This window comes from Eriocheir sinensis, chromosome 34, assembly GCF_024679095.1.
Source record: "Eriocheir sinensis breed Jianghai 21 chromosome 34, ASM2467909v1, whole genome shotgun sequence".
Taxonomy (NCBI): Eukaryota; Metazoa; Arthropoda; class Malacostraca; order Decapoda; family Varunidae; genus Eriocheir; species Eriocheir sinensis.
Window position 1 is genome coordinate 4,392,854 of NC_066542.1, and position 20,866 is coordinate 4,413,719.

General features: G+C 46.6%; 1 protein-coding gene across 45 annotated transcripts in view; it reads left to right on the forward strand.

Moving 5' to 3' along the window:
- The window catches only part of LOC127006931 (microtubule-actin cross-linking factor 1-like), a 309,855-nt gene that overhangs the window by 210,608 nt on the left and 78,381 nt on the right, over positions 1-20,866 (forward strand). For all 45 annotated transcript variants that reach the window (XM_050877291.1, XM_050877298.1, XM_050877306.1 and 42 more), the window contains 3 exons: positions 890-1,036; positions 1,179-1,757; positions 1,905-2,338. In XM_050877291.1, coding sequence (XP_050733248.1) covers positions 890-1,036; positions 1,179-1,757; positions 1,905-2,338 — 1,160 coding nt within the window. The remainder of the gene's footprint in view (positions 1-889; positions 1,037-1,178; positions 1,758-1,904; positions 2,339-20,866) is intronic.

Consider the following 20,866-nt stretch of genomic DNA (forward strand, 5'->3'; position numbering starts at 1 on the left):
TAGGACCACATGCAGGCAATAGATGGCTTCTAGCTTTTCTTGGTGGTGTGTGTATGACTGTTGGCAGAGTACTCACCCTGCGTGTCTGAGGTGTATATTTGGCTCTCCGGGGTCCTGTACTAACCCACGTGTTAACTCTTGGCTTAGCTACTAAACCTGGTCAAGGGTTCACTAATCGGATGTACATTGTGTAATGTTTTGTTCTTATTTTGCAGGAGTACATCATTATTTCTTACTGATGAGTTTGGCTGAACACTCTGGCTTGTCCTGTAGTCTTAAGGCGTAGCTTGTAAGGTCCTATTTTTGTGTCACATGTTTTTGTTACCCTTTTCGTTTTTACAGTCTAGATTTTTTTCTTTGGCGTTGTGGATGTTTCCTTGTGCCTGCAGCCGAACATTTTTTTCCCTGTGCATTGCGACTTTGGCTGTCCGTCATGGACCGTGGGCTTACGCGACTGCCTGCCCTCCATGGCTTGTGTGACCTGTGACCTGACCACTCGCCCCCCACCCTGACCTCAATCCTTCCCCCCACCCCCATCCTGTGTCCTCCCATACCCACATCCGTAGACACCAACACCTTTTACCATATAAAGCTTTACTAACACGTTTCTTTTACTTTCTACTTTATCCATTATGTTCTGTTTGTCCAATGGTAATGTTGCATCCATTGTTTACTCCTTAGCATTGTCACTTTTGTTGAAGCACGAAGTCTGAGTCTTGTGTGATACTTACTGTGGGCGCTGTACGTAGCCGTCACTCGCCGCCCCCCCACCGCCGGGTGTCTGTGTTGCTGCCCCAGGGTGGCGGCGCAGAGACTGTGCCGGTGGGGGGGTGCCGGGAGCCGCTGCGAGGGGACAGGGGGCTGACGCGGGGCTGTGTGTGTCTTGCAGCAAGCCATGATTGAGAAGTACCGTCAGTGTGACGCCACCATCGTGGACATGGTGGACAGGGTCAGCGAGATCGAGAGGCGCCTGGCAGAGCAGGAGCCCGTCAGCGAGAATGCCAACGGCCTACGCAACCAGATCAACACTGTCAAGGTTTGGGGCCTTCTCAGTCAACTGATAAATTGCTGAACATTTTTAAATTACTCAAGAGAGATCAAGTGTGTGAATTTTGCCATCTCCGAGTCACTGTTCACCCAGCAAGTCTATAACACCCTTGTCTTGCTTCCCCCTGCAGGCCATCAAGGACGAGCTGGATGAGATGTTCCGTCCGCTGGGCACGTGTCTGGACGGCGTTCGGCAGGTTGTGAACCAGGGCGGCGACGTGCTGTCCCGCGAGGAGCTGACCTCCCTGGACCAGGCGGCCACGGCCCTCAAGCAGCGCTATGACCACTGCGTGGTGCAGGCCGACACCACCCACCGCCGCCTCACCACCGCCATGGAGGAGTTCTCAAAGTATGAGAAGGAGATCGCCCTCTTCGAGACCTGGCTCAAGCAGGCCAACAAGACGCTGATAGAGAAGGAGCGGCTCTGCTCCGACCTCAACAAGATCAAGAACCACGAGCAGGGCTGCCGGGACTTCTTGGGCGACGTCATCGCCCACCAGGCAGACCTGCGCTTCATCACCATGGCCACGCAGAAGTTCCTGGACGAGTCCACCCTCTACCTGCGCACCGTCAACAACTTCCGCACCACCCTGCCAGAGCGCTACCCGCTGATGCAGGCCGACCCAGACTCCATGGTGCGCGACGCAGCCGACGAGGTGTCCGCCGAGTTCAAGGGGCTGCTGGCCCGGGCCAACAAGCTGGTGGACAAGGTGTGTGAGTGGGTGGGTGTGGGGGCATGGGTGGGTGGGTGGGGGTGGGGGTGTCATTCAGTTTTTGTTGCCTGCTGTTATGTGATATATATCATGGACCAGAGTACACATTGCATCACACTAAAGCCATCCTTCCTCTCCCTGCAGGCCACCAGCGTCGGCAACAAGCAGCGTGACTACACTGAGGCCATCGAGAAGGCCATGCGCTGGCTGAAGGACACGGAGGTCAAGGTGTCCCGCGTCCTGCAGGAGCCGGTGGGAGCCGAGCCAAAGATTGTTCAGGACCAGCTTGACAAAGCAAAGATGATCAACAACGACGTGGTGGCCCAGTCCAGGCTCTTTGACAACTGCCGCGCCACCGCCTCCTCCCTCGTGCGCTCCCTGGAGGGCGAGCTGACGGCCAACGAGCAGGCCGCCATCGAGCAGCCGCCGGAGGAGCTGTACGAACGCTACGCCGAGCTGGCGGAGCGCATGGGCCATCGCTGCCAGGAGCTGGACACGGCCCTCGTCCAGTGCCAGGGCGTGCAGGAAGGCCTCGACTCCCTCATGAACTGGCTCAACAACATCGACCTCCAGCTGAAGTGAGTACCAGAACCAATCACTTACTGGACCTTTTATCTTCTTCCTCTTATGATTCTCTGGCTCAAAACTATCGACCTCCAGCTAGAGCGAGTACCAGAACCAATCACTTACTGGACCCTTTATATTCCTCCTCCTCTTTCTTGCTTACAATTCTTTGGCTCAAAAATATCAACCTTCAGCTAAATTGAGTACGTACTGGAACCTATTACCGTACTTGATTTTTTTTATTCTCCTCTTCCTCCTTTATATAAGTTTGCCTTCCTTCTTTCTTTCTTTAGTCCATATTCTTCACTTCCTTGATGATGGTAAGTTAAACTGTGGCGACTTCTTCCATCTGTCTGTTCCCTCTTCCCTGTTTATTATGATTACGTCTTGTGTTATTTATTGATGTCCTGGTGATAGCTTTTGAGTACATTTGCGTCTCCTCGGTATGCAAGAAGAGCTGTGTATGTGAATGTGTATGTGTCGATCTCAGTGTGTGAAAATGAATGTTTGAATGTGTAATGAATGTGAATGTGTGAATGTGTTATGATGAATGTGAAAGTCTGAACGTGTGAATGTGAATGTGTACATGAGTGTTTTATGAATGTTACTGTGAGAAGAACGTATTATGAACGTGAATGTGTTACGAATGTGAATGTGATATGACCGCAAATCTGTCATGAACGTGAATGTGATATGAACGTAAAGCTATTGTGAATGTGAGTGTTTTGAACGTAAATGTGTTATGAACGTGAATGTATTATAAACGTGAATGTGATATGAACGTAAAACTATCGTGAGTGTGAATGTGTGAATGTGAGAATGTGAATGTGTTATGAACGTGAATGTGTTATGAACGTGTGTTATAAACGTGAATGTGATATGAACGTAAAACTATCGTGAGTGTGAATGTGTGAATGTGAGAATGTGAATGTGTTATGAACGTGAATGTGATATGAACGTAAAACTATCGTGAATGTGAATGTGTGAATGTGAGAATGTGAATGTGTTATGAACGTGAATGTGATATGAACGTAAAACTATCGTGAATGTGAGAATGTGAATGTGTTATGAACGTGAATCTGTTATGAACGTGTAGTGTTATGAACGTGAATGTGTGACTGTGAGAATGTAAATGTGTTATGACTTCAAATGTGTTAATTGGTCCGCGACACCCACACCCACCCACACACCGGGGCCACAGGGAAGCAGAGTCATTCTTTTAACAGCCATTTAACTTTTTTGTGTCTTGTTTAAATGATAATCACGCATCCCAAGATGACCACAAGTAGCGCCCGGATCTTGTTATTGCTGTTGCTAGTCGCCCAAAAGAAAGAAAAAAGGTCATGGAGAGAGAGAGAGAGAGAGAGAGAGAGAGAGAGAGAGAGAGAGAGAGAGAGAGAGAGAGAGGACGTTTGAAGGAGAGAAAAAAGAAGATTTGGAGAAGAGGAAAAAAAGGAGATTTGGAGAAGAGGAAAAAAAGGAGATTTGGAGAAGAGGAAAAAAAGGAGATTTGGAGAAGAGGAAAAAAAGGAGATTTGGATGAGAGAGAAAAAAGGACATTTGAAGGAGAGAGAAAAAAGGACATTTGAAGGAGAGAGAAAAAAAGGACATTTGAAGGAGAGAGAAAAGGAGAAAGGACATTGGATATTTTATTACGTAGCCTAACACCTATTTGTAGCTAGACTGCCCGTGGAATAAGTTAAAGAATAAAGTAAATATGATCTTAGTTATCTGAATCAGAGAGAGAAAGGACATTTTGATCTTTAGTTACGCATCGCTCAGAGCAAAAACGGAACACGAGATATTTACTTTCCTATTGCTTATCTTAATCATAGTCTCACTGAAGGGTTAAGAAAGTGAAGTCAAGTTAAGGAACACGAGATATTTACTTTCCCATTGCTTATCTTCAAAGTTAAGGAACACGAGATATTTACTTTCCCATTGCTTATCTTAATCATAGTCTCTCACTGAAGGGTTAAGAAAGTGAAGCAAAGTTAAGGAACACGAGATATTTACTTTCCCATTGCTTATCTTAATCATAGTCTCACTGAAGGGTTAAGAAAGTGAAGCAAAGTTAAGGAACACGAGATATTTACTTTCCTATTCCTTATCTTAATCATAGTCTCACTGAAGGGTTAAAAAAGTGAAGTCAAGTTAAGGAACACGAGATATTTGCTTTCCCATTGCTTATCTTAATCATAGTCTCACTGAAGGGTTAAAAAAGTGAAGCAAAGTTAAGGAACACGAGATATTTACTTTCCCATTGCTTATCTTAATCATAGTCTCACTGAAGGGTTAAGAAAGTGAAGCAAAGTTAAGGAACACGAGATATTTACTTTCCCATTGCTTATCTTAATCATAGTCTCACTGAAGGGTTAAAAAAGTGAAGCAAAGTTAAGGAACACGAGATATTTACTTTCCCATTGCTTATCTTAATCATAGTCTCACTGAAGGGTTAAAAAAGTGAAGTCAAGTTAAGGAACACGAGATATTTACTTTCCTATTGCTTATCTTAATCCAAACCTCTCGCTAAAGGGTTCAAACAGTGAATTAAGGTTAATGCCGTAAATAGATTCAACACGCAACACTTCCAGAGACCCCAAATACGGATGCATGGGCGAGCCGTGTTGTAATACCTCTCTTTGACGCGTGTGTGTGTATTTACCTAGACGCTCGTGTGGTCCCGTCTCCATATCTGTATCTGTCCAGTTTTTCCTTAAAGTTGTGCACACTCTTCCCCGATACTACATCCTCACTTAGTCTGTTCCAAACCTCTATGTTTCTTTGTGGGAAGCGGTGTGTGTGTGTGTGTGTTGAGGCGTCAGAATGCTGTGAATGGGAGAGATAGGAACGCCATGTCAGCCAGTCAGTCATTCCCTCAGACCCACCGGCTACAGAAAGGCCTGGACAGCACCCCTCCCTCCCTGACCCACCCACACACCCTCCCACGCCCACGCCACCTCACAATGCCCAGGCAGCGGAGAGCCACTCGTCCGGCCTTTGCAAATAGTACTAAAGCCATATTCTTAGACATTCCGCGGCTCACACACCCACGTTTGATAGGGCTTTCGTAGAGGTGGTTGTGTGGGTATTTCCATGGGTAGTTTTGTGAGCCTGGTGATGGTTTGGCAAGGTTTCTGCTGTACCATGAATGTGAAAATAGTTACCGAGTAGTCTCTTTGTGGCCTAATAGTCACCCGAGTAGTCTCTTTGTGGCCTAATAGTCACCCGAGTAGTCTTTGTGATCTTCGGAAATAAATGTTGTTGATGGGAAAGCGTCTCAGACATATATAAAACAAAAGTGAGAATATCTATGTGCCTAATGTACACACACTTATTAATACATTCTAATAGGAAGATATATACCTTCTGATAGACACAAACAGATAGATACTGAGATAAGAGTTACAGATAGGTTGATAGGAGGATAGCTTAGGGGCGTTCACGGTGTATATAGATGCGTGTGAACCGTTGTTTCTGACCGCTGTCCATCCCTGCCGTCATTAATCCTATTCCCGTTGTCTCCAATCCTTTCCGTTCTCTCTAATCCCTTCCCATTCTCAGTTCTTCCCTTTCCATTCTCTCCAATCCCTTCCCATTCTCTCTTCCTGACCCCGTTCTCTCTAATCCCTTCCCATTCTCAGTTCTTCCTTTACCCTTCTCTCCAATCCCTTCCCATTCTCTCTTCCTAACCCTCCCCGTTCTCTCTAATCTCTTCCCACTCTCTCTTCCTGACCCTTCCCGCTCTCTCTAATCTCTTTCTTCCCAATCTTTCTGTCCGATCCTTCCCGTTCTCTCTATCCGCTCCTTCCCATTCTCTGTTCCTTCCTTCCCGTTTTCTATTCCTTCCTTCCCGTTTTCTTTTATCCCCTTGCCATTCCCTCAGTGTCCCCTTCCCGTTTTCTATCAGTACTCCGTTTTTGTCCTCCTTCACATTCTCTCTATCCACTCCATCCCATTTTCTCAACCCGCTCCTTCCCATTCTCTTCCCCCTCTCCCCCCCGTCGTCTCTGGCCTCGTGGTATAGACGGGAAGCTGTGGTGGCCGTGACCGCGTCTTGGATAATTTATTGGCGGTGTCAGACATCTTTAAGGGCGCCACTTTCTCTATCTCTCCGTCCTCAGCGCGGGGCAAATTAACCCAGCCATTCGGAAGTCTTTGTGCTCAGGGATTGGGTTGGTCACGGTGACTTGGTGGGCCCGTAAGACTTCCTTCCATTCCTTCATTCCTTCCTTTTTTATATTCAGTTCAGTTTCTTTCCGTTTCTTGTGTATTTAGGTAACTTTTTTTCTCTCCCCTAACTCTGAAATATACATTGGTAGTACAAATTTCCTCTTTTATGATTCGTTAAGGCTCTGTAATATTTCGCTTTAAAAGGGCTCTCATCGTCTCATATTAATACTAGACTTTTTAAGCATCCACAATACAAGTTTATTACGATTCAGAGCTACATGAAAAGCGCGCAGTCATTATCCTTTCCATCTGTCTCTATTACTGCTCTTCAACCTGTCTTTCTATCCTTCAAACTGTCTTTTTATCCCTTCAACCCGTCCATCTGTCCCTTCAACCCTTCCATCTGTCCCTTCAACCCGTCCATCTGTCCCTTCAACCCTTCCATCTGTCCCTTCAACCCTTCCATCTGTCCCTTCAACCCGTCCATCTGTCCCTTCAACCCTTCCATCTGTCCCTTCAACCCTTCCATCTGTCCCTTCAACCCTTCCATCTGTCCCTTCAACCCTTCCATCTGTCCCTTCAACCCTTCCATCTGTCCCTTCAACCCTTCCATCTGTCCCTTCAACCCTTCCATCTGTCCCTTCAACCCTTCCATCTGTCCCTTCAACCCGTCCATCTGTCCCTTCAACCCGTCCATCTGTCCCTTCAACCCTTCCATCTGTCCCTTCAACCCTTCCATCTGTCCCTTCAACCCTTCCATCTGTCCTTCAACCCTTCCATCTGTCCCTTCAACCCTTCCATCTGTCCCTTCAACCCTTCCATCTGTCCCTTCAACCCGTCCATCTGGCCCGGCAACCCGTCCATCTGTCCCTTCAACCCGTCCATCTGTCCCTTCAACCCTTCCATCTGTCCCTTCAACCCGTCCATCTGTCCCTTCAACCCGTCCATCTGTCCCTTCAACCCTTCCATCTGTCCCTTCAACCCGTCCATCTGTCCCTTCAACCCTTCCATCTGTCCCTTCAACCCTTCCATCTGTCCCTTCAACCCGTCCATCTGTCCCTTCAACCCGTCCATCTGTCCCTTCAACCCTTCCATCTGTCCCTTCAACCCTTCCATCTGTCCCTTCAACCCGTCCATCTGTCCCTTCAACCCTTCCATCTGTCCCTTCAACCCGTCCATCTGTCCCTTCAACCCGTCCATCTGTCCTTTCAACCATTCTTTCTCCCTTCAATCCGTCTAACTATCCCTTCAACCTGTCTTTCTATTCCTCAACCCTTCTTTGCCCCTTCAACCCTTTCTGTCCCTTCAATCCGTCTCACTACCCCTTGAACCTGTCTTTCTGTCCCTCAACACGTCCGTCTCCCCGTCAACCCTTCTTTACCCCTTCAACCCTTCTTTCTGTCCCTTCAATCCGTCTCACTACCCCTTCAACCTGTCCTTCTGTCCCTCAACCCATCCGTCTCCCCGTCAACCCTTCTTTCTGTCCCTTCAATCCGTCTCACTACCCCTTGAACCTGTCTTTCTATTCCTCAACCCATCCGTCTCCCCTTCAACCCTTCATCCTGTCCCTTCAATCCGTCTTACTACCCCTTCAACCTGTCCTTCTGTCCCTCAACCCGTCCGTCTCCCCGTCACTGTTGCCAACTTTCCAGTCACTAGCCAGTCATATTTTATCACGACCTGCTCCTCGCTCTCACGCTCTCACGCGCTTATCATTCGTTTTGTTATCCGTGTTGTGCTTTTATCAGTATTTTTCGATAACGTATTGCATGATACTCTTTACTGAGGCTCAAGCGATGAAGGTAATTGCTTGCGCTGGTGATAATGGCCTTGGTTTTTGTTTGGTTTGTTTAGTCACTCGTTGTCGGTTGTGGTGATGGTAGGAGTGAGTTGAAGTGATGTTTTTGTCATGTGAACGTTACTGTGGGTGGCGGTGGTGGTAGAGGTGACACGCGAGCTTTTTATCATCAGAACTTTACCTATTGTGCTTGAGGCGAGGCGTTACTACATTGCGCGTGTTAGAGCTTAGCGTCGCATGTGTGATCGTGGTGTGAAGTCTTGAAATGCTGACTGCGCGAGCTTTTTATCATCAAAACTTTACTTATTGTGCTTGAGGCGAGGCGTTACTACATTGCGCGTGTTAGAGCTTAGCGCCGTATGTGTGATCGTGGTGTGAAGAGTCTCTTGAAATGCTGACTCCTCCTTGTGATGGCATACTCGAAGCGGGGATTGACACTTCTTTTGTTCGGGCGCTGATGCTGTGGATGGTGACGATAGTGAAGGTGATGAAGGTCGTGACGTTGCAAGGGTCTTATCTTCGTGTTTATTGTGTGTGAAGTGACGAGTGAGTGTTGTGATAGTAAGAAAGGAAATACAGTTCAAAAAGCTATATTGTTTTGTGTATAGGAAGGAAATACCGAGTGTTTTGACAATACCGATGAGATAATACAAAGGAGACGTTTATTGTATATGTGAAAGGACGAGTGTGTTTTGATAGTGAGGAAGAGAATGCCGTACAGAGAGACGTTTTAGTTTGTATATAAGAAGGAACTAGAGATTGTTTTGACACTAACTAAGGAAATACAGTACAAATAGACGTTTTATCTTGTATGTGAAGGAACGAATGAGTTTTGATAATGATAAAGGGAATACAAGAGACACGTTTTAGTTTGTATATAAGAAGGAACTAGTGATTGTTTTAATACTAACGAAGGAAATACAGTTCAAATAAACGTGTTATTTAGTATATGACGGAACGAATGGGTGTTTTTATAATGATTGAGGTAATACAAGAGACAGACGTTTTAGTTTGTATATAAGAAGGAACTAGTGATTGTTTTAATACTAACTAAGGAAATACAGCACAAATAGACGTTTTATCTTGTATGTGAAGGAACGAATGAGTTTTGATAATGATAGAGGTAATACAAGAGACAAAGACGTTTAGTTTGTATATAAGAAGGAACTAGTGATTGTTTTTATAGTAACGAAGGAATTACAGACGAAAAATGTTTATTATTTATACAAGAGTACGAGTGAGGGTTTAAATATGAATGATGACGATAGAGTACAAAGAATCGTTGTATCTAGTATGTGAGGTAACGAGTGAGTGTCTTCAAAGCGAGGAAGAAAAAACGGTAGAGAGACACGCATGGAGTTATTATATATATACCAGACGGAGTTGTTATGCAGGATGCCGTAAGATAAATACCAAGATAAACATAGATAGAAAAGGTGATCATTGGGAGACGTTTAGAGGCGTTTCAACTATTATCTGCCCCTTTCCTGTTGCTGTTAAACCCTTCCCGTTGTTCCTGATCCTTGCCCGTTGTCTCAAATCCCTTACCGTTTTCTCTTATCTTCTCCCGTTCTTTCTCAAGCATAGGTAGATAGGAAGGGTGATCATGGGGGCCGTTTAGAGGCGTTTCAACTGTTATCTAACCCTTTCCTGTTGCTGTTAATCCATTCCCGTTGTTCCTGATCCTTGCCCGTTGTCTCAAATCCCTTATCGTTGTCTCTAATCCTCTCCCGTTCTTTCTCAAACACAGATAGGAAGGGTGATCATGGGGGCCGTTTAGAAGCGTTTTAACTGTTCTCTGACCCTTTCCTGTTGCTGTTAAACCCTTCCCGTTGTTCCTGATCCTTGCCCGTTGTCTCAAATCCCTTACCGTTCTCTCTAACCCTTTCCTGTTGCCTTTAATCCCTTCCCGTTGTTCCTGATCCTTGCCCGTTGTCTCAAATCCCTTACCGTTTTCTCTAATCATTTCCCGTTCTTTCTCATCACTTCCCATTCTCTCTCTACCCTCTCTATCCCGTGGAAGGAAAAAGCAGTAGAGAGAGACGCATGTAGCTATTATATATACAAGACAGAGTTGTTATGCAGGATGCCGTAACTCGCTCCTGGTTTTTCCTAGCGTTATGTATACGAAGTTACACAGAACACACTTCGTTGGATGGGACAGGCAGCGGGGAGGGGAAGGAAGGGGTGGAAGGGGTCGGATCGCGTTCAGAATATCCTCCTAACCTTTATATAATCTTCTTGTGAATTACCTTTCTTGGGGAGGGAGGAGATGATGATGATGATGATGGTGGTGAGGAGGAGGAGGAGGGGGGGGGGTAATGGCCTGTTCCAGTATCGATGTCCTTCCCAGCCTGTTCTGACCACAAATACAAAATCTTTTGACACTCGTAACCTGCTCCGGAATGTTGGTATTTCTGAGGGTAACACGAACCTAACAGAATGAGAAAAATAATACAAAACAAACAAGAAACACACACAACAAAACACGCACAGTTGGAGTTATGTTTGATGTGTGATTTGCATTCGTGTGTGAGTGTGTACGTGTGTCTACTATCACTAATAGAAAAAATTGAAAGCAGACGAGACACACACACAAAAAACACACACACAAAGATGGAGTTATGTTTGCTTAGTGATTTGCGTTCGTGTGTGCGTGTGTACGTGTGTGTTGGCAAGTCATAGGTTTCTCTCTTTCCTGGTATTATTATTATTTTTTTTTTTTTTTATATATATCTCGAGGTGTTGTTACTATCACTAATAGAAAAAAATACAAAACAGACGAGAAACAAAAAAAAACACTAATAGGAATTATGATTGCTTTGTGATTTGCATTCGTGTGTGTGCGTTCGTGTGTGTGTTAGCAAGTCATAGCCACTTATAGGTCTCTCTTTTCTCTCTCTCTTCTCTCTCTCTGTTGGTATTCTTAAGCATAACACTCTCTTTCCTCTCTCTCTTGGTATTCTTAAGCATAACACGACTGAGTACGACAATCTGGCAACGTTGGACTCATAGGTCTCTCTCTTTCCTGGTATCTGTTTTTATATCTCCAGGTGTTGTTACTATCGCTAATCCTCCACAAATCAGCGTCACCTGCAGCTTAGGGAACACGATTTTATTACCTCACGCTACCTGTCCGCCACACGTGACTTACCTGCACTCCGTACCTCTAAACTCTCCTCGTTCTTCCCTTCTCCCTTTCTCTCTCACAGTGATTTTACTTTTTCTCTTTCCTCTCTTCTTCCTCTTAGTTTTTTTCATACGTTTATACTTCTTTTTCTTCTTCTTCTTCCTCTTCTTCTTCTCTCACTATTCTCTTTCTTTTTTATACCCCTTGAAATGCCCCAAAGTCCTACGAAAGCCTTGTCAAATATGTGTGTTGGTATCAGACGCTTCCAAAAAGATCAGTCGGGTTCTAATGGGTGTGTTTCTTAGGTTCGTGGTACAGAGGAAAGGTCAAACTATCACCAGGGTCATAAAACTACCCCTGGAAATGCCGACAACTTCTCTCTCCCTCACGTCAATTATATTTACAAAGGCCGCAAAGGAGATCAGTCGGGTTCTAATGAGTGTTTCTTAGGTTCGTGGTACAGAGGAAGGGTCAAACTACCACCACCTGGGTCATAAACTACAGATCAGTCAGGTTCTAATGAGTGTTTCTTAGGTTCGTGGTACAGAGGAAGGGTCAAACTACCACCACCTGGGTCATAAACTACAGATCAGTCAGGTTCTAATGAGTGCTTCTTAGGTTCGTGGTACAGAGGAAGGGTCAAACTACCACCACCTGGATTATAAACTACATATCAGTCAGGCTCTAATGAGTGGTTTCTTAGGTTCGTGGTACAGAGGAAGGGTCAAACTACCACCACCTGGATTATAAACTACATATCAGTCAGGTTCTAATGAGTGTTTCTTAGGTTCGTGGTACAGAGGAAGGGTCAAACTACCACCACCTGGATTATAAACTACATATCAGTCAGGCTCTAATGAGTGGTTTCTTAGGTTCGTGGTACAGAGGAAGGGTCAAACTACCACCACCTGGATTATAAACTACATATCAGTCAGGTTCTAATGAGTGGTTTCTTAGGTTCGTGGTACAGAGGAAGGGTCAAACTACCACCACCTGGGTCATAAATTTCAGATCAGTCAGGTTCTAATGAGTGGTTTCTTAGGTTCGTGGTACAGAGGAAGGGTCAAACTACCACCAGGGTCATAAAACTACCCCTGGAAATGCTTAAACCTCCTACGAAAGCCTTGTCCAGTATGTGTGTGTACTTGAGCGCCGAAATGTATAAGAGTATGATCGTAACTTAGCGTAACCTATACTTTTTTTTTATTTTCCCTTAACGCCCTTTTAAAGAACTCAATGATGATAATAATAAGTCGACGGTGTGTCACGTTTAAGTTCACTACCAGTCTTAATATCACGTTTATACTCAATGGAAATATCAATTTTATCTTCGGTACAAAGATATAATACGAAATGACAGCTTTGCATGACCTAACGACCCCGTCCCCGCCTCCGCCTCCTCCTCCTCCTCCTCCTCCTCCTCCTCCTCCTACTCCTCCTCCTCCTCCTCCTCCTCCTCCTCCTCCTCCTCCTCCCGCGCCTCAGCTGACTGGTTTTCCTGCCCACCAAGCTCACATTTTCGCTCATGTGTTTGTTTACGGTGCGCTGCGTGTGGATAACGATGTGCATTATGAGCTGCGAGGCGTGCATGACCCCGCCACCTCTAGTTTTTGCCGCCGTGCTAATTTTGGTTCGTCGTGACCAGGGTCGTGACGGTAACTCACCTCACTTACCTTGCGTCTGACTGGGGCTGACACGGTGAAGTCTAGGTATACTCAGACGCGTCCACCTCTAACATCAACTATTTCCAAAGGGCAAAAAGGAGGTCAACCGGTTCTCATGACTTATCTTAGGTTCATGGTACAGAGGAAGGGTCACACTACCACCGGGGTCGTCAAACTACCCCTGGAAATGCCCCGAACTCTACGAAAGCCTTGTCAAACGCTTCCAACTCACATCAACTATTTCCAAAACCCAAAAAGGAGTTCAATCGGGCTCTCATGACTGTTATCTTAGGTTCATGGTGCAGAGGAAGGGTCACAATACCACCAGGGTCTTTAAGCTACCCCTGGAAATGCTCAAAACTCTACGAAAGCCTTGTCAAACGCTTCCAACTCACATCAACTATTTCCAAAGCCCTAAGATCAGTCGGGTTCCCATGAGTGTTATCTTAGGTTCATGGTACAGAGGAAGGGTCAAACTACCACCAGAGTCTTTAAACTACCCCTGGAAATGCCCCGAACTCTACGAAAGCCTTGTCAAACGCTTCCAACTCACATCAGCTATTTCCAAAGCCCAAAAAGGAGGTCAACCGGGTTCTCATGATTTATCTTAGGTTCATGGTGCAGAGGAAGGGTCACACTACCACCAGGGTCTTCAAACTACCCCTGGAAATGCTCAAAACTCCAACGAAATACGTGTCAAATATGTAAGCTTGTGAAATGCTTTAGAATATGACCCTGAGACTCTTAGCCGCGGCGTCACTGTGTCTGGTCGTGGCTTGAAGGGGGAGCGCGGGGGCCTGGTGGTGGGCGCGGTCGTGTTGGAAGGCAGTGAGCAGCGAGCGTGGGCCGAAGCCTTCCCACGTGGTTTCCGAGCAAGGCGGAAGTGTTAAGACGGTGATCATGCCATCCTCGTCCTCCTCCTCCTCTTCTTTATTCTTCTCCTTCCTACGTGCTCCCTGTCCTGTTCCGTGCCCCTCCTCCTCCTCCTCCTCTTCTTCTTCCTACGTGCTCCCTGTCCTGTTCCGTGCCCCTCCTCCTCCTCCTCCTCCTCCTCCTCTTCCATCTCCTCCTACGTACTTCCAATCCTGTCCCTGTCTTCCCTCTCCTCCTCCTCCTCTTCCTATGTGGTTCTCATCCCAAACTCCTCCCTAAGTTGTCCCTATCCCGTCCTCCTCCTTCCTATCCTTCTTATCTTCCAACGCCCTTTTTTTCATACCCTTCCTTCCTCTGCTTCCTATCCTCTCCTCCTCCTCCTCCTCCTATTCCTTTGTGGTCCTTATCCTCAGCTCCTTACGTGGTTCCTATGATCCTATCCCATCTTCCTCTCTTCCCTTATCTTCCAATGCCCTTTATTTTCTTTCCCTTTCCTTTCCACTGCTTTCTAATCTGTCCTGTCTCCCCTATCCTCCTCCTCCTATTCGTCTCTCTATATTATCCGCATCCCCAACTCCCTATCCCGTCCTCTTCCTATCCTTCCTTCTCTTCCCACGTCCCTTTTTTCCCATCCTCTCCTTCCCCTTTCCCCGCCAAGACCTTTTGCTCGTCCAACGTGGTTATTGATTTCTGTTCAGCTGGTGCCTGCCTTCCCGTGTCAGCTGGAGCCCTTATCAATCTTTTAACGCGCCCCGTCCGTGTAGCCGCGACCTTGGACCAGCTAGGTGTGTGGGTTCAAGGCGAGACACTGTAGAGTTTATAGTGTTACGTGGGCGTGGTGGTGCGTGCGTATGTATGTCCGTCTTAAAGATACCTAGCTACAAGATGCCAGGCGTTGCTCATTTGTCACTCGAGGGGATTATGAGTGCGGGTGTGAGGGTGACGTGGTGGCCGGTGACGTGGGGCGAGGCTTACCTGGGTACATGAGGCGTTGCAAGGTCTAGGGCTCTAGGCAGTGAGTGGGTGCATGAATGTGGCGGCATCTCGCAGCGTTGGCATCTGGTCTGGTTTGTACATCACCACCAGCAAGGCGTCTAGGCAAGGCACGGAGGCAGGATCAGGCTCAGTGTTGCCGCGACTCTTGGTGTGGGTGGGTGTGTGCTGCGCCGCGGTATAGACACTGGCTCTCCCCTCCGTCCGTCCGTCCCTTGCCTGCCGCCCCGCAAGAAACACTCGTATCTGTGGCGTGGCATTCTAAAGTGAAATTCATCCGCCATTCCGGAGTGATTGTGCAATGCGGGGAACGTGTTGTCGAGTGCCCCGGATCGACTATAGTGCAAATATACGTGGGAGTGTCACAAGACCTGCTCGTCAGTAATCGCATCGTTGGCTTCGCTGAAATCTAACCTGTGCGAATTCACGGAAACCTGCACCGTGTTTATTAGTGGTGACGGTGTTAGTGCAACGCGACGGTGTGTGTGTGTGTGTGTGTGCCTGACGGGGCCTTAAAGTGACGGTGCCGGAGTAAGGGAGGGAGTGCCATGCCAGCTGGGAGGCGGCGCCGGGACACTGCCTGCTCCCGAATGTCACCTTAGGGAACCATTTTTCTTGGCTTTGAGCGGCAACATTGGGCGCTGGCTGGCACGCTGGTGGTGGTGATAGTGGTGGTGGTCCGTCGCCTGAGTGATTACACCTGTGGAGATTGGAGATGAGGTGATATTTTGGAGGTGCAGTGGAGTGTCAGCCCGACCCACTCACCCCGGCAGCCCAACCCTTCCCAGCCCAATCATTGCAAAAGCCCACATTAGACAGACTGGCACGGGGGCTGGCGTTGTGTAATGCTTAGCTAAAGAAAGCTGTTGTTGCTGTTGCTGGTGCTGTTGCCACTGATGATTAAGTGCCAGAGGAAGGCCGTCGGGGTGCCAAGCGGCTGGAGGAGGCACGTGATTCTCGCTCGGTGGGTGATGCAGCGGTGCCCACGCGTCTTGGCACTGCCCGGCCCTGAGTCCTGGCCCTAGCACTCCCGGCGTTGGCATCGGTTGGCACTGTCATCCCCCACAGGTCCATACACGAAGGCCCTCCCACACCACCGCCCTTCTTAGACCTGACAAGCGCCAGCAGGTCAAAGCAAAACCGAAAGTCAGACTCCCGCTGTTGTGATCGCCGGCAGAGTAGGATCGCGAAGGTTACCTTGTGGCTGTAGATCAAGGCCACTCAACACTCACTCACTCACCGCCGTTCTTCTGTTTGTCGGTAACGTTGAAGTGATCGGCGGTAGAGTGCCGGGCGGGTCACGAAGAATCAAGGTTATCGAGTGGCTGTAGATTGTCAAGCCCACTCAACATTCACTCACTCACCGCCGTTCTTGTGTCTGTCGGTAACATTGAAGTGATCGGCGGTAGAGTAGCGGGCGGGTCACGCAAAATCATCAAGGTTACCGAGTGGCTATAGATTGTCAAAGCCACTCACCCACAGTCTGACCTCGGTGGTGTCGATGTGATTGTGAAGGACGCGGCAGACAGGTCACGGAAAAGATAAAGATCACCACCACGACCTCCTCTCCGTCTCTCTGCGTGTGTGCGTGCGTGTGCGTCCTCCCTCCTGCTTACTCAGCGTGCCCCTCTTACCTACCTACTCACTTTCACCGCCGCCCTTGAACCGTGCATAAGCTCCGCATAGTATTCCCCGACCACCAATGGGAGTTTCGACACACTTGGAAAAAATAAACACACTAACACAAACACACACACACATGGATAAGTTCGGCCCCGCAACTTGAAAGAAACAAACACGTGTGACTTCGCATGCCTTGAATTCTTGTGTGTGGCTAACAGGTGTGTGTCACGATACCTTCCCGGAATTGGAACTGTTTTGAATACCGAAGTTTGGGAGGTGAAGTGAGGTGGAATAAGTGGATCGCAATGCCAGTACTCCACCCTGCCCCATACCACTTCGTCACCCTATCCACCGTTTAGCTACATTCAAGATCCCTAACTGAGGCCCCTGAAGTGGAATACCTTAAGTGGTGTCAGTATTCCACCCTGTCACATCCCACCTCGCTACCGTTTCCACCGTTTAGTTACATTCAAGATCGTTTTCCGTGTGCGAGCTAACGTGGAACCCCTGACGTTAAATACTCAAGTTGGTGCCAGTCTCGACCGTGTTCCCCAACCAATCCGCTACCCTTCCTACCATATACCTACATTCAAGATCGTTTTCCGTGTGTGAGTTAACCTGAAACTTCTGACGTGGAATACCAAAGTGCTAGAAAGCCTCTCTGACAGCCCGCCACTCCGTCACCCATCCCGCCTTTTAGCTACACTCAAGATTCTCTCACGTGTCGAAGCTAACGTGAAGTCGCTTACGTGGAATTCCAAAGTGCTAGAAAGCCTCTCTGACACCCCGCCACCCCGCTACCCATCACCCCGCTCCGTTTCATTACAATCGGGGGCTTTTACAATCGCGATAAGGGACCAGCATGGTGTGAGGGCGAGAGGGCGGCGGCGGGAGGGACAAGAAAAATCACTCGAGCTGCAGCAAGGCGGGCGAACATAGCGTGCAGGGTTTGTCAGGGGGAGTGTGAGCGTGTGATAAGCTTACGGTATCGCCCTGTCAGGTGAACGCCCAATCCGGCCCGATAAACATTCACAGTCATGGGAGATAACAGACGCCCAGGTAAGAGTACTTTGGTGAACGCTTAGCCCGGGAATGTAATGGAAGGTTAGGCAGTGAGGTATTAGGGTAAGGTGTTAGATAGTAAGATTATGAAAAGATTGAAGTAAGAGTTCCTGGAGGCAAGAGTTAAAGTGGAATGTGTGGTGATCGTGTGTGTGTGTGTGTGTGTGTGTGGAAATTGTGTTTGTGTCGCTTGTTTTTGTCTTCGGTGAGTCAGGCAACGGTCAGCACACACACACACACACACACACACACACATGTGGAGACGAAGAGCTTCAGTTTATTATTATCTAAGTTCCCCCTGATGCTTAGACTTCAGTGACCTCTTATGATGACCTCTTGACCTCATGGCTGGGGAATCGTTTGCTCAGGACATGCCCTTCCCCTCCTCCTCTTCTTCCCCCTCTTCCACCTCCTCCTCCTCCTCCTCCTCTTATTATTCCTGTTCGTTGTCTCAGTTAAGCTTTTCCGTGCGTGTGTGTGTGTGTGTGTGTGTGTGTGTGTGTGTGTGTGTGTGTGTGTGTGTGTGTGTAATTCTGTCAGCGCCACAATCACCAACACCAGGGCAAGCAAGGGGGTGGTGGGGGTGACCTATATATACCTAACCAAGCATTTGTTTTCTCCTCGTATTTCGCCGCCAAGTGTCATGAGGGCGCCCTTGGGAAGCACAGGCGGAGAATAGCAATGCCTCGTAATGAGTTGAACGTCGTGATGGATTTATGGTGATTTGTAGTGCCTTAAATCATCGTGGAAAGACTAGCGTTTAAAAATAGAAAGAGTAACCATTAGGATTTTGTTTATAGAGTGACTTAGATGCAGTGTGAAGGGAAATCTAAGCAACATGACGTAGATTAACAACTATTTGATTTGTAGTGCCTTAAATCATCGTGGAAAGTCTCGCGTTTAGAAATAGAAAGAGTAACCACTAGGAAGTTGTTTATAGAGTGACTTAGATGCAGTGTGAAGGGAAATCTGAGTAATATAACACAGCGTAACGGCTATTTGATTTGTAGCGCGGTAAATTATCATGGAAAGACCCGCGTTTAGAAATAGAAAGAGTAACCACTAGGAAGTTGTTTATAGAGTGACTTAAATGCAGTGTGAAGGGAGATTTAAGTAACGACGTAGATTAACAACTATAAGGGCAGTAAATCATCGTGGAAAGAGAAAGAAAGCTATTAACAAAAACCAGACTCGCGTAATATATATAAAAAACAAAGTATAAGTAATGTGAATGTAAATATAAATACCATGACATAGATATTTAACGATTATATTTGTACGCTTAATCAAACTCGCCAAACACACACACGTTCAGAAATAGAGAAAGGGCGCTATTAAGAAAAAACAGACTCACGTAATATATATAAAAAACAAAGTATAAGTAATGTGAATGTAAATATATAAATACCATGACATAGATATTTAACGATTCTATTTGTACGCTTAATCAAACCTCACCAAAGTCCCTCGTCCAGAAATAGAGAAAGAAAGCTATTAATAAAAACCAGACTCACGTAATATATATAAAAAACAAAGTATGAGTAATGTGAATGTAAATATATAAACACCATGACATAGATATTTAACGATTCTGTTTGTACGCTTAATCAAACCTCACCAAATACACACTCGTTCAGAAATAGAAAAAGAAATACATATACAAAAAAGTATAAATAATCATTAGATATTTAACGATTCTATTTGTAAGCTTAATCAAACCTCGCAAATACACACTCGTTCAGAAATAGAAAAAGGAATATATATATACAAAAAAGTATATATAATCATTAGATATTTAACGATTCTATTTGTAAGCTTAATCAAACCTCGCAAACACACACTCGTTCAGAAATAGAGAAAGGGCGCTATTAAAGGCACCATCAAGACCAGCGGACTCACGGATATATTGAAGGTGGATTAAGAGCCACAGTGAATGGAGACGCCTATCAGCTTTAAGTCCCTTCGCCTGCCTGCCTGCCTGCCTGCCTGCCTGTCTGTGTGTGTGTGTGTGTGTGTGTGTGTGTGTGTGTGTGGGTCTTTAAAGGGCTTACATAGAGTAGTGTGTTGTTCCTTCACCTTCCTTCCTTCCTTTCCTTACCTTACCTTACCTTACCTTACCTTACCTCCTTACTTTCTGTGCCTGTCTGTGTGTCTGTATATGTGTGTGTCTTTAAAGGGCTTACGTATGGCAGTGTGTGTTGTTCCTTCGCCTTCCTTACCTTACCTTACCTTACCTTATCTATACTTACCTTTCAGTGTCTGTCTGTGTGTCTGTGTGTGTGTATGTATGTGTGTGTCTTAAAGGGCTTACATATTGTAATGTGTGTTGTTCCTTCGCCTTCCTGCCTACCGTCCTTACTTTACCTTACCTACATACCTTTCTGCGTCTGTCTGTCTGTCTGTCTATAAATAAATCTATATGGTTCTTTAAAGGGCTAACTTATGTGTGTAGTTCCGTTGTCTTCCTCCCTTCCTTCCTATCTATCTATCTACCTTCATGTCTTTCTATCTGTATCTATATGTCTGTCTATGTCTCTGTATGTCTGTCTATATAATTAATTTAAGGGATAACATGTGTATAGTTCCGTTGCATTCCTCTCTTCCTTCCTATCTGTCTACCTACCTTCCTGTCTGTCTGTCTGTCTAGTTAAAGCTTTCACCTGTGTCCCAGCACCTGAGTTCACGGTGTACAGACAGGCAGACAGACGCAGATTTCACCTTTAACAGAAGCGACCTCAAGAGATATTAGCAAACCGTGTATTCTCGACCTAAATATAACATGTTCCTCCTTTTCTTTATTGCGCAGATGTGTGTGTGTGTGTGTGTGTTAACCACAAAAAATAACTCGCAGCAGATTAATACCCTCAGTGACCCCAGCGTGCAATATTGGCAGGTTAGGGAAAGACTATACCTGTAGTTAGTAAGTTAGTTCCGTTCTCTCCCCTTCCGACTCATCCTTTGTAGGGGAGACTCAAGGAAGTTCGTGTGTGACCTTTTTGTCGGTGTTTCGCGGTGAAAAAAAAAGTTGCGGGTGCGGATAGAGAGGGATGGAGGAAGAGAAGGAGAGGGTGGATAGAGAGAGAAAGAGGGATAGAGGAAGGGGAGGGATAGGGGTTAAAAGGAGACGAGGGAGGAGAGGAAGGGAAGGAATAGAGAGAGACAGGGAAGGGTAGGTTGGTAAGGGTAGGGATAGAAGGGTAGGAGGAGGGATAGGGGTTAAGGGAAG